Consider the following 13,381-nt stretch of genomic DNA (forward strand, 5'->3'; position numbering starts at 1 on the left):
CTTGGAAAACTGTGACATAGCAAAGCCTATTAATTAATAGAGAGATCTTTATTTTTGTGTTCCTGCTTCAGTCGCTGCAGGGAGATTCTTATTGTCGCCACTAGGTGTCAGTATTGTGTCTGTTAAAGTTCCACCGTGTCTTTCACAGGCTGAATATTCCACTGCTTCTTCTGGTTTGAGATCTCATTGAAACGACCATAACGCTGAATCCCACCTTTTTTCATTTTTAAGCTCACACCTGCAAATCCTGGCTCACCTGCTTCTTCTTTATTGGTGTAATATAGTTATTGTGTGTTGTTATATCTGCACTGGTTTCTTTAATAGCTTATGTTGTGCAACGTCTTATTCATACAGTATTTGTAATACATACATGTTATTTCACTTGTTTACTGTTTGTTTTGGATGTAAATAGAGCTATATTTCTCTAGTCGACGAAGTAGGAAAATGAGTTGTGTTGTATAATGAGTGCAGTAACAGGGCTGATGGCCACAAACACATCGCTGTCTGTCTGTGTGTTTGGGACAAAACAGGAAGTTGATGTTGCGTGGGAAATCATTTCCATATAATCTAAAATAGCTCCTTGTGGCTTTTCAGCTCCAAATGACAATGGGAGACATGAAGTACGATTGTTGCATGAACCTCACCTCCTACCTTATTTATTTTGACTTTTACTACATTTTTAAAACATGTTCTACTCTGGAAAAGTTCAGGATCATTACTTTTTAATGCATTTGAAGGGACTTATCCATTATTGTTTCTTATTCATTGTAATAAGATTCAGTTAGCCTTGCAAAAAAATAAAAAATACTTTGAGTACATTTCAGATTTGAGTCTTTTTGAACACAGGGATGTGTACTTCTGAGTATATAACCTGTTCTCTGACATGTGCCTGATGTACAAATTGACCCATGATCTTGCACCACCACCACTTAACCATGTGTTTCATCCTGCAGGACAATGTAAGGGTATCCAGGGCTGCAATGGGAGGGGACTGTTACACTAAACTTAAGAAGACCACCTTCGGCCAATCAGCATTCTCATATCAAGCAACTGGAAATGGAACTCAGTTCCACTCATTATCAGAGACTCTACAAGTCTTAAAAGTCTCTGAAGACATGGCTGGAAGACAGTCAATCTTGTGATCATTGATGTTTTAACTGAGTTTTGACTTGTAATGTTAATCCTGCTGTCTTTTAATTGTGTCTGTAATGTCTAGTTTGTGTGTTTTACTGGTTGAACATCCTGCCCAGGGACTACAGGTGCAAATGAGCTATTCAGCTAACCCTGGTATAGAAGCTATTCTATGGTCCCTGTCAAACAAAACCAATGAATCAAATCAAACCTTATACTATTATACACAATCTTATATAGTCGAGTATAATCAGTAGGTATTAAAGTTGGATCAAACAGACACTGTTGGTTCTCTATAAGGCTTTTATTTTGGTTCGACTAATAATTAAAATCCTGAGGAGTCTGTAAATGTATTTAATACGTCATGATTTCATCTCCATGAAGATTAATAACCGATTTGATTCCATCTGTGTCGCTTTTCGGCTGCTTCCAAAGCAGGCTGCTGCTTTGGAAACTGGATCAGACGTTCTCTGATTGGCCGAGCACCTCAACCTGTCTGGATGCTAATTGGCTCACCTGCCTCCCCTCCTTCCCCCCTTCCCCCTCCCACCTGTCAGGCACGCTCCTCGCCTTCCTTCCAGGAACAGAGCCTCTGTCGGAGGAGCAGCGTCGCGATGGACACCTGAACTCTCTGCGCGTTCACGTCTTTTCTCCAACGTCTCCGGTGAGTCATCACGAAATAACTCTGTTTAAAGACAAAACTCACTTTAAATGAGCGTGTGTGTGTGTGTGTGTGTGTGTGTGTGTGTGTGTGTATGTGTGAGAGAGAGAGCAAACTACCTCTTTTTTAGGCTTTTATTTTGTTACTTCCTGTAGCTGAAGCGCTTTTAGGAATGTGTATTTCTGCAGCAGGTGAAATATTCCCACCGAGTACAAGTATATGAGTAGTACTGATACTTTTTCTTTCCCATGATGACACGTTGATTGTTGCATCGCTGCATGTTTGGTGTCTTAGAGGGTTCGAGTCCAGGAGAAAGTCCAAATATTTACACAGAAAACGTCAATAATGCTGATTTCTGAAGGTGCCAAGCTAAACATTAATGAAATATTTCTGTTCCCTTGTGCAACTCAACAACCTGCTGTTCGCCATGAACTTTTGTTGACTGTTAATCATTAAACGAGCTGTGTGGCTGCCCTTGAACGCATACTTCACATATTTGGACCCCTCCTCCTCCTCCTCCTCCTCCTCCTCCTCCTCCTCCTCCTCAGCTGTTCCCACAGTAAACACATTAAAGCCCTTTCTTCCAGTCTGCAGGCTTTTTATCTGAGCAGTCCCACAGCGATCGGCCTCCACTTGTCTGTGAGCCAGCAGAGTGACATTCCTGTCACTATTAAAATGCTGACTCAGCTGTGGGTGTAGTGAGCTCGCCCTGCTGCCGCCCTGCTGCAGGTTTGCTGCCTTGCTCAGGTGTTGAGGTGTTGGCTGCGGAGGTGAATGGGCTGCTGGGAGGGACGGCGATGAGGATGCTTGGTCAACCTGCTTTTGTTGTCAGAAAACAGGCGTGAATGTGGAAACCGTCGTCGCTGTGTTTCCATGTCAACAAGTTTGAGATCAGGGTCGTCGTGCTGTTTAGTGGTGTTTAACCCCAAACTCTCACTAAAGACCACGTTATCTTCTTATTCTTTTAGTGAACAAGACATGTTAAAGTATTATTTTAATCAAATGAGTGATCAAATCTAGTGCAGCATCCTGCCTTCTTATTTATTGTTTCTAAAAAACAGTAATTTCTCAAAAGTAAGTCGTGAAATTTCAGTTTCAAGGTTCAGAGCCGATGTTTACGCTCAAAATAAAGTTTGTTGGAATTAATACAAATAAATGACTTGATAAGATGTTCAATCAACTTTTTTTAAACTTTTTTAAAAAATCCTTGAAACACTGAAAATGAAAATGAACAACTTCATGTTGAGGTCACATGTTTAGTAAAAACAGGCAGGATTTTACAAACATCAAGGTTCTCATTCAGGGGATTCAGAAAGTTTTGACATCCAGAAAAAAAAATCTACATTTTTTAAAATTATTAAAATATGTTAACAAGCTGTTTGATTGAATGTTCCTGTAAATTTAATTTCCCAAAGCCTGTTTAAAAAAATCTTCAAACCACAAGGAAGACTAACCAACGCCCAGTCTGCATGCAGGTGTCAAAGTAATTATATTTAAATATTTTGGCTTGCAAATACTTCCTACTATGATGGCCACTATGTCCCTTCCTTTTATTTGTTACAATGTAAATTCTAGAAAAATACATCGGACTTGACCTTACACCTTTATTTATCAAATATCCATTACATGAGACGTCTCGGAGGCTGCTGACACTTCAAGCATCATGTGTCATGTGACATCTGATCCGTGTCTTGGCGGCGGAGCAGGCGTGATCATGTTTGTGGTCGTGCGTCTGACTCGTCCTCACAGGAATCTCACGCCGGCGGTGAACGCCGTCAACGCCGGCGGGCTCAGAGAGCTGCTGTGACACCGGCTAATAACTGGAAACCTTCAATAAGAGATAAGAGAACAATGCAGGCGGCTTCGCTCCGCTTCCACGGACACACCTGGAGAACAGGCCACATATACATATACTGTGTGTGTGTGTGTGTGTGTGTGTGTGTGTGTGTGTGTGTGTGTGTGTGTGTGTGTGTGTGTGTGTGTGTGAGACCCGTTTAGTCCAAATCCTCTGTGCAGTCTTGATCAAATATTATCCCTTCATGTCTGAATCACTCTTCATTGTTGGTGCTGTTTGCTTCGGCCACTTAAAGTAAGAGCTTTGCTTTGAGTGGCTTTTTCTTGTAAAGAAAAGAAAAAAAGTCCCGTCCTTCAGCAGATCAGAGACCAGTGTGGGTGGAGCTTGTGGCCTCCGTCGGGGTCATCATGAACCACGTGGGCCTGTAATAATCCCTCCAGGTCTCATCTCACATGACGTGTCACATTAAAGTCAGGCTTATTCAGTGATGGTGAGCGTTTCTGGTGGTGAGTGGAATATCAGTTCATAGAAGCATTCACTGTTTCACTGGTATAGTTTTCTGTTGAGCATCACCTGAAAACATCCTCTTCCTCTGCAATCCCATGGAAAGCTTGTGCTCAGTTGTCGGTGTAATAAACCATAAAAAGGTCATCAATGATGTCAAAGTTGTTGCACAATATGCAAGTTCTGTAACGAATAATAATCTTTAACTGCTGTTTTTTTAAATCATCGATGAAATGTCAGAAAAACCTCCATTTAATATTCAATATCATCAGCCTCTTAAAATAAAAGCCTATATCATATTTTCTACTTTTTCAAGTATTTTTTCGAGTGTATGATATTTATGAATCATTAAACATCTATTGTTATAAGACAATATATATTACTTTAAAAGGGTGGCGACGTGCAATCAGACGAGACAAAGAGATGTTGCGTTGTCAGAGGACGAACGCTTTATATTTTTATGACACAAGTTGTTGTGTGATGTTTCCAAACCAATGATGTCACCATCGAGGCTCGTAATGTCGGCGCGTTCAGGTTTGGTTACACAACAAGCAACTCCAGGATCTCCAGATCCACATCAGTCCAGATCCTCTTCCACCTCAACCCTCCTCGAAACCAGGACCAACAATCCTGAAAACCCGATGTAATCATTGTTTAAATATTTAACCCACAAAGTCCACCCGACTGTCCACTCAGCACTTTTATTATCGTCACTTTAAGACTTTAGGATGCATCAGTGTCTACTGTGTGTGTGTGTGTGTGTGTGTGTGTGTGTGTGTGTGTGTGTGTGTGTGTGTGTGTGTGTGTGTGTGTGTGTGTGTTGTCTTATATCCCAGAGCCAAAGACACATTTCCATTTTATGCAAATCTAATATAAAGGAATCAGAATCTCATACGAGGCTTCATCTCTCGGCGGTCCGTTTTGTATTTTCTAAAGAGACGGCCACACAAACATCACCTTTTTCCTCCTTTTCTTCAGGTTCTCCGTCATACTGATCCCTGGTGATACTTAGAGAGTCCACAGAGGGCCCACGAGGCCCAGGTCCTAACCCCCCCCCCCCCCCCATCCCCCCCCTCGTCCTCCTCCCTGTGCAATGCCGAAGAGTGACACGTGGCCAGGCGGCGTTACCATGGAACCCTCGAGCAATCTGGACAGCGCCGGGAGCTGCGACAGCGTGATCAGCATGAACTCTGGGAACTATGTGAGTATCCCACTGAGCTGTCTGTTTCCTTGTTTCAGTGATGACTTTACTGTCACACTTACTTTGAACAATGCTTCAGTGTGTTGCTGCAACGTGGGAGGAAATGAAGAAGTGAGATCTGTGCACGAGGCTGCACGTTTACAGTAAACCTCTGAGAAGGTCAGAGGAGAGGACCGAATCTGTGAGAGACCTTCAGGGGGTTTTCAGTGTCGGAAACAGAGCCATGAACCAACTGTCCTGTCTCTGTGTGCAGAGTGAAGACAGCATGGAGCACCTGTCTGCAGAGGAGCGGGCGTGCCTCATGTATCTGGAGGAGACCATCGAAGCCCTGGAGGTGCAGGAGGACAGCGGCTTTTCCAACGACGAACCGGATCTGGGTTCACAGGCGGGCAGCGGGGGTCAGATCAGAAATGGTACGCTCCTCGCAGGGAAATATTCTGTGTATGTACCCGACAATACCTGCAAGTAATTGTGCTTTTCTTTCTCTAGACGTTTCCAGCTTCAAGGCCGATGAGTCCGATCCAGAGTCTGGATCCAGAGTGTCGACCATCGAAGACGAGGCTCTGGATCAGACCCCCGAACCTCAACCTGAATCTTCAAACGCCGATGGCAGAGTCCGCCCGTCAGCCACGGAGCTGTGTGTCTCCACGGATGGAAACGGTCACCTGAAGATCGTCCCGAGTGCCAGACTCTGTGAGACTAATGAGGCCTGTGACGGGGGTCTGGATGTGATCCCCCCTCCCGTGGACTTCATGGATGAGCCGGGTCAGATTGTAAGACTCCTCCCTCCGTCTGCAGGAATCTCCAACGGAAAGCCCGCTATCGACCTGGAGCAGCTCCGCCAGAGGGCTTCTGGCAAGAGGACTTCTGTGGACCAGGTGCCTCCAAACAAGCCCCCAAACCTGAGTCTACCAGCCGTCACCTCTGACCCCCTTATGACTCCTCCTCCCGACGAGCCCAGGAGCCCCCCCACCGTGGCCCCGAAGCCCAAGAGGCTTCCCGCCAACATCATCCTGAAGTCACACAAGGTGACGGTTGGCTTCCCCGACCCCTCGGAACATTCGGTGCCCTCCGGCAGAGACCGGCTCTCGTTGGACCCCCAGAGGATCCGCATCGAGGCCCTCAGGAAGCTCGGCCTGCTGCCTGCCGGGGCCGGTTCGCTGAGCCCCAAACTATCTCCCAAAACCAGAAGGTCGTGGGCAGCTCCTCCTTCTCCGATGAGTCCGGGAGCGCCACAGACACCACCCTCCACCCCGCCTTACAGCCGGGTCCACAGCTCACCTCCTGCCTGCCTCCCTCCACAGTCTCCTGCAGCTCCTTCACCTCCTGCCTGTCTCCCTCCACAGTCTCCTGTAGCTCCTTCTCCTGCCTGTCTCCCTCCACAGTCTCCTGCAGCTCCTTCTCCTGCCTGTCTCCCTCTCCAGTCTCCTGCAGCTCCTTCTCCTGCCTGTCTCCCTCCACAGCCTCCTTCACCTCCTGCCTGTCTCCCTCCACAGTCTCCTGTAGCTCCTTCTCCTGCCTGTCTCCCTCTCCAGTCTCCTGCAGCTCCTTCTCCTGCCTGTCTCTCTCCACAGCCTCCTTCACCTCCTGCCTGTCTCCCTCCACAGCCTCCTGCAGCTCCTCCTGCCTGTCTCCCTCCACAGCCTCCTTCACCTCCTGCCTGTCTCCCTCAACAGCCTCCTTCACCTCCTGCCTGTCTCCCTCCACAGCCTCCTTCACCTCCTGCAGGAGATCCTGTGGAGGTTCTGCCGGCTCCGGCTGCTTTCAGTGACCCCGTTGGACCTCCGCCGTCGTATGACGAGGCCAGAGTTCATGCGGGGGTGAACACGCCCCCTCTCACCCCTCCCTCCCCTCCCTCCCTGGCCAAGCGTCTAACCCCACCCAAGGGCGTAAGTGTCAAATCAGCCACCCTGGAGCGCTCTGGCCTCGGTCTAAGCAGCTCCCTGACCGATCAGGACTCCATCAAGATCGGCCACCTGCGTAAAACCCGGGCTCGGCCGGCCTCTCTGGGGGGCGGGACGGAGTTTACCAACGCTGCTGGGGGGGAGGTCTCGCTGGCGGGCCACGCCGCCGCCACCACCAAAGAGCCAGACTTACGGAGGTTGCTGCCCACCCACAATGCCTTGCAGCACTCCAGAGACTCTCAGAAGCTGCCTCGGTCGCAGGGCATCAGCGTGCTGATCTGCCCGCGCTCAGAAAACGGAGAAGACCGCCGCGAGGCCCTGAGGAAGCTGGGTCTGCTCCGAGACTGAGGCCCTGAGGAAGCTGGGTCTGCTCCGAGACTGAGACCCTGAAGAAGCTGGGTCTGCTCCGAGACTGAGACCAGATACTTTATTTAAAGGAACATACCGGAGGTTTTTACTGGGTCGACGACGGCGTCACAAAGCTTTCCGGGGAATCAGCGTTACCACATATTTATGCATTTTTCATTTCATACAGCATTAAGCACAAGACGTCTCCTCACTTGTGTTGAACGGTTGTCATGGCGACGCTTTCAAATGCTTGTTTCTCATTTTGTGCAGCCACACGTACAGTGTTGTACTTGTTTTTGGGATATTCACTGATGCTCTCGTGTTTAAAATTAAAAAATGCTGTTACTTCTAAGAGGAGATGAGTCATTCTTCGTTACCGTGACAACACTGATGCTGGTTCCTTTAGATACTTTCAAAAAGTCCTGCTCTTCACTTTCACTTCCTTAAAATAAATGTTTTTGAAGCTGTGTTGACTTCAGGGAACAGGTTCTACGTTTGTGTACTTGAACGGCATTGAACCTGCGATGCTCGGTGCCGTCTGTCAAAACAAATTGGTTTTGCACCACAAGTGGAGGGTGTTGGTTGTAAGTGAATATTTAAAGCGTGTGTCCTGCACAGCGAGGACATACCTCGGTGTGAAAAGCACATTGCCGGTGTCCGCTGGGCGATAAGAATCTGAAACATGCAGTCTGCGTGGTTGCACCGTGACGTGCAAAGATGTACAGAAATGTAAAATGTGTTTTCATTTTGGCGGATGATACTCCGTCGCCGTGGTGACCACCTTTTTGAATACGGTGTGTATCGTCCTGTCAAATCCTAAACACTTTGGATTGGTTTTCGGGCCTCGGCACCCTTTGATCTGATGTGATGACGAGAGAACCGGTGCGACCTGTTTCCTCGCCTCCTCCATGTTTTTGTGCGACACCTTCGCTGCTCGCGGTGGCACATTTACGAGCAAGAGGTGAGAGCAAAAGACAGTGTTATCACTGCTGCTGCAGGCGTTCAGACACCAATGGCTCTGCTCTTTCCTGATTTCTGTGTTCAGTGTTCAGTGAAAGATTGTTTAGATCCAAACAGAAGCAGCGTTGTTGCTGGTGAAGCTGTGAAATGTGTCCAAACTGATACTTACTCATCATTTATTGTTGTATAATATTCCACGTAGGTGTGTCTTCTGTGATTAACTGCGTTCGTGCCACCAAGTGGTGTGAAGCTCTTTGTTCGTCTTGATCACACCCTTGGGTGCATTTTATTCCCATCATCCAATTTTCCATTGTCTGTAAACAGAATATTTCCTTGTCCTGTGTTTATACTTTCACACGTCTGAAAGGAATTAAATACCTGATGAGTCAGCGGGAAACTCAGAAACACAGGAATATGGATGTGAGTATTTTAAAGATAAAGCGTGGGGGCATTAAAGGTGGACTTTCAAGACACCAGAAGGTGGAATCAAGCAAATAATCAAACTGGTGTGCTTCATTATTCCACATCCTCTTTCACCGTCGAGCCGAGAGAAGAGGAACCAGTGATGTGCTGTCAAAAGCAACACAGGCTGCTTTGTGCTTCTCTGTGGCATGTTGGTATGTGAGCCACCTTTCCATCCCCCCCCCCCCCCCCCCCCAGACCTGACACTTCCTGTCACTTTCCCTGGCGTTGCCCTCCGAGGCATCGTAGATCAGCTGCATTCTCGGTGAAGAACAAAGTTCAAAGGTGTGCGACGAGGGAACAAATAGACTCTTTAGCCTCCTAATAAGAGGGCCTCGGCTTCACTAGTGGGTTTCACTTATAGAGGAGAGAACACAGGTACTCTCACAGTCTGTGTGACGGTTTCTGAGTCTGGGGGGGATGATGGTCGTTATGTGGACCTTACATTAGCCGTGACCCGACTCACTCCTGCCAGACACTGAGTCCTTACAAATGCTGATGTAATGCATTTTAAAATGTTTTATTATTTTCTTTTAATTCTTCTATTTTTTTGTCTCACTTTGTTGTCTGATGTGAAGCACTTTGAGTCTGCCTTGTGTATGAAATGTACAAATAAAGTTGCCTTGCCTTGGCTTGCCTACCCCAAACCGCGGAGGGAGACGCCACCTGAAGGGGGGAACTACTTTTGTTAAAGTCAACCGGAAGTCAGATGCGGTCCGGCCTGCAGAAAGGAGGAGCAGCAGTGGATGTGAACACCTGGAGGCAAGGTACATTCTAACGTAATAACGCATTTATATATGAACGCAGACATGCAGTTACATATGTCTATATTCACTGTGACTTATATCGTAAATAAATGAGCCCTTAAAAAAAGACGCTTTTTGAAACTCCAGAAATTGCCTGAAAATAATCGCAATTTTAAGTTGACTTCACCGTCAACGTCATCCAGCGATAGTTGCCTGTATATTAATGGATGCGTTGCGTGCTGGAGCTGCTGTTTGCTAATTCGGCATGTTTTTAATCTGGCAAAAATGTAACTAGAGATCAATTTGTAGCCCCCGGCTAGCTAATTAGCTAACTTAATGGCAACAACAATCCCGTACTTATGACACCTGTGACAAAACTTACACGTCATCATCCCCCAGTTATAAGCAAGACAATTAATAATAATCTCAGATTATCCCTGTCCATTCATACAGTGATATTGGTTAAAAAGCCTATTTTACAGAAACAGACCACTAGAGGGCAGTGTAGATTCATACATATGTGTACCAGAACAACCAGAACAACCAGAACAACCACACTACAGACACTGTGCTTGAGATAAATAGGGTTTAAACAGGAATATTTCCCATCACATGTTGAAGAAAACGCTGCAAACAGACTGAAGACTTTCAACATTTCTACTTTCTGCGTAACGACACGGATCCAACAATGAATGATGGGAAGTGAAACTAGGAAAGTAGTGCACGTAGATACGTAGTGTTGAAACTGACAGATGTCTTTTGTTTGCATGCTTTTTTGTATTTTCTCGATGACTTAAAAAGAAATTCATGATCAGATGATTCATTGTGGAAATTGCATTCATTTATCACATGCATTTATATGTCATATGAGATCATTTGTTTGTAGATTTGGCAAGCTTTTACATTCACTGAGTCATAATTAATTTTAGTATTATAATTGTATTGTTATAGTGGAAAAGCTGGGGAAGGATAACAAATCGGCTTGCCCTTTTAAGGGGATTAAGTTTGCACCAACAGGTCATTTTATTGCCAAATATGCAAAGTGGGGAAAAAACCCCAACAACCCCCAAATCAATGACTTTAATTCAATTTCCATTTTATTTGCCTCATATGTTCAAGTCTTTTTGAAGTTCACTCGTTGAAAATGTGGGAAGAATTAGGTATTTTGCCTCTGCAATAATGAAATTGGTTAACTAATTAAAGTGTATTTGGTTCAGCTGTGGATCCATGAAAGGTCTCATAAAACGGGCTTTTGTCATGAAAACAGGACCTGTAGACTTCTTGTTAGATTTTCCTTACAGACTTATCCGTCCAGCCTGAGGGAATGAATAATATTTTGCAGTTCCTTTTTTTTTATGTACTGCTTATGAGGTCACGTCAGTCCTGAGCTGCTGCTTCTTTTTTTTTATCTTTCCAAACAAAATTGTCTCGTCTTGTTCTTTCCAGAGGAAATGATTCAGGTCGGAGTATTAGCAAAGAATGTAAGCGCTGAATGCGGCGGGCGATTTGCGGGAAGATGGTACTCATCAAAGTGTCACGGTGACCCTTAAATCACTCGTGTGAAGCTTAAGAGCGGCTGACGTTGTTTGAATGGGATGTGATGTTTGGTATTTCGCTGGTTGCAGGAATTAAACACGGCCGGGATCTTAAAGGCTTAGTTATATTTATACACAACCTCCACAAAGCTCCTCGGAGACACTCCCTGGAGTGTTGGAGCAGGTAGAGGAGGCGTAGCCGCGGTGCTATCAGGCTACACGGTGAGCTCATGGGACCCCCCCACCACCACCACCACCACAGTCCTGGTCCCATTCTGATCTCACCTACTTACAGTGTCTGTCTGGAAGAGACTCAAACCCTTCTCTGTGTGAGTCCACCTCAGAGGATCAGTGGAGACAAAGTGGTGCAGAACCCGGCCCAGTTCTTACCTGTGTGTGTGTGTGTGTGTGTGTGTGTGTGTGTGTGTGTGGGGGGGGGGGGGGGGGGGGGAGAAATAATTCGGGCTCATCAGTGAAGATTAAACTTAAGATCTCAACAAGGACGGAGTCTCCCTCCCCTTGATCTTGATGAGTTCACTTGATTTCAGGTGCACACACACACACACACACACACACACACACACACACACACACAGACAGTAGATACAGTATATATAAACACACGCACAGGCCTGCATCCCCTCCAGCACCTGCATGCTCGCTCACGCAGCCAACAAGCCCGAGTCCGTCTCCCGTCTCACCTTCCTTCCCCGGTTTGCAGGTGAAACTCGGGTTGATCATGTGACTCGGGGGGGTCGGCGAGGAGAACCCTGCGGGGGCCGTCGCCGCGTTGATAACACTCATTAGAACTCATCTGACATGTCCAGCGCTGTGATGTTACAAACACGGCTTTAAACTCCTCTCGTGGAGTGGCTTTCATCCGGCGACGCTGCCAGAGCAAGAAGAAGAAGAAGAAGTGTTTCCATGTGACACCTCCGTTTCTTCTTGATAACAGTGTTTCCTCTTTCCCCCCCGCTCCCTCTCTCTTGCTCCCTGTTAGTGCCAGCGACTGGGCCTGTGGTCGGGAGACATTCCTGGGGCAAGCCCACAGCGTTCGCTGGGATGCCTGCGCTCAAGTGTGGAACTCAGCAAGCCGCTGCGCTCCCCTGCGGTGCTGGCATGGTGAGTACCGAGAGATCCTGCTGGGCCTGCGGTGGTGTTGGTAACCTCGCATATGAAGCCCCTGCAGAGAGGGAGGGGAGGGGGAAGGGGGGGCTTACTGAGCCGGGATGCATTTCCACACATAAATCATTCAGACAATCGGGGAGGGAATGAATGTGGAAGTGGTGAGGAGAGTAAATGAGGAGCTGAGGTGATGCGTCCCCGTGTACGACCATCTGGAGGAGAGCGTTAGGCGCTCTGCAGGACTTCTACCTCCTCACTTCATTAGCATGCACTAGTACAGCCGAGGCTCTCACAACATGCATCCATCTTGCATTTATCTCACAGCCGCAGCTGCTTTTCCGTATCGTCTGACTCCAAAAAGCAGGTTGGAACAAACTCCCGTCTCTTAAAACAACCGGTTGCCGCATCCTTCTTTTTTAAGCTTTCTGATGTCTGAAAAAGTTTTGGAACCGTTGTGGTTTTATATATCTGACAATAGTGCCGTGCCTTTAACTCTGGGAAAAAAAGTTTTATAATAATACAGTAAAATCAAATGGTAACAACCATCTCCCTCCCTGCTAAAGGGCCGTAACGCAGCATACGTCGACTTGTAATCTCAGACGGATCCTCGCCGCTCTCTCGACACCTTCCACACTCCAGCCCAAGGTTTTTTATTTCCTGACGAGCATCATACATTAAACATGGCCTCAGCTCCCCCCTTGTGTGTGTGTTAGTGTAAAAATAGGTTTGTTGGGTGCACAGTGGGACGCCCGAGCACAGTCCCTCTGTCTTCTAATGAAGTGTTGCTGTGAAAAAGAGTGTTCTGACTTTCTCAAACTCCCCGAGTGACTCTGAGCTCATTTGGTTATACAAGTGCTCACAATTACCCAGAGACTTAGACGCGGGGACACGGGGATATTTCCATATCCCTGACGGATGTTATTTTAATTACACTCAACTGCTCGACTTTGTGCTTTGGATTTACGTTTTTTTTCTTCTGTGGATGTGAAAGAGGGATTCTTGGAAAGGT

General features: G+C 46.7%; 1 protein-coding gene across 2 annotated transcripts; it reads left to right on the forward strand.

The window, feature by feature from the left end:
- Positions 1–1,667: 1,667 nt before the first annotated feature.
- Positions 1,668–7,629, forward strand: LOC311017030 (uncharacterized protein). Of its 2 annotated transcripts, XM_084015138.1 has the most exons (5): positions 1,668–1,795; positions 5,070–5,292; positions 5,546–5,705; positions 5,782–6,917; positions 7,011–7,629. In XM_084015138.1, the coding sequence occupies exons 2-5, from the start codon at positions 5,185–5,187 to the stop codon at positions 7,542–7,544; spliced, it is 1,938 nt and encodes a 645-aa protein (XP_083871264.1). In that variant the 5' UTR covers positions 1,668–1,795; positions 5,070–5,184; the 3' UTR covers positions 7,545–7,629. The 2 variants fall into 2 exon arrangements, with proteins under 2 accessions (XP_083871264.1, XP_083871263.1); XM_084015137.1 differs by having other exon boundaries at positions 5,782–7,629.
- Positions 7,630–13,381: the final 5,752 nt, after the last annotated feature.

This window comes from Eutrigla gurnardus, assembly GCF_963514095.1.
Source record: "Eutrigla gurnardus genome assembly, chromosome: 8".
Classification (NCBI taxonomy): Eukaryota; Metazoa; Chordata; class Actinopteri; order Perciformes; family Triglidae; genus Eutrigla; species Eutrigla gurnardus.

Coding starts and splice junctions, on each gene's coding strand:
- LOC311017030 (XM_084015137.1), top strand. CDS start 5,185: ATGCCGAAGAGTGACACGTGGCCAGGCGGCGTTACCATGGAACCCTCG. Junction 5,293..5,545: donor GCATGAACTCTGGGAACTAT/GTGAGTATCCCA, acceptor CTCTGTGTGCAG/AGTGAAGACAGCATGGAGCA. Junction 5,706..5,781: donor CGGGGGTCAGATCAGAAATG/GTACGCTCCTCG, acceptor TTCTTTCTCTAG/ACGTTTCCAGCTTCAAGGCC.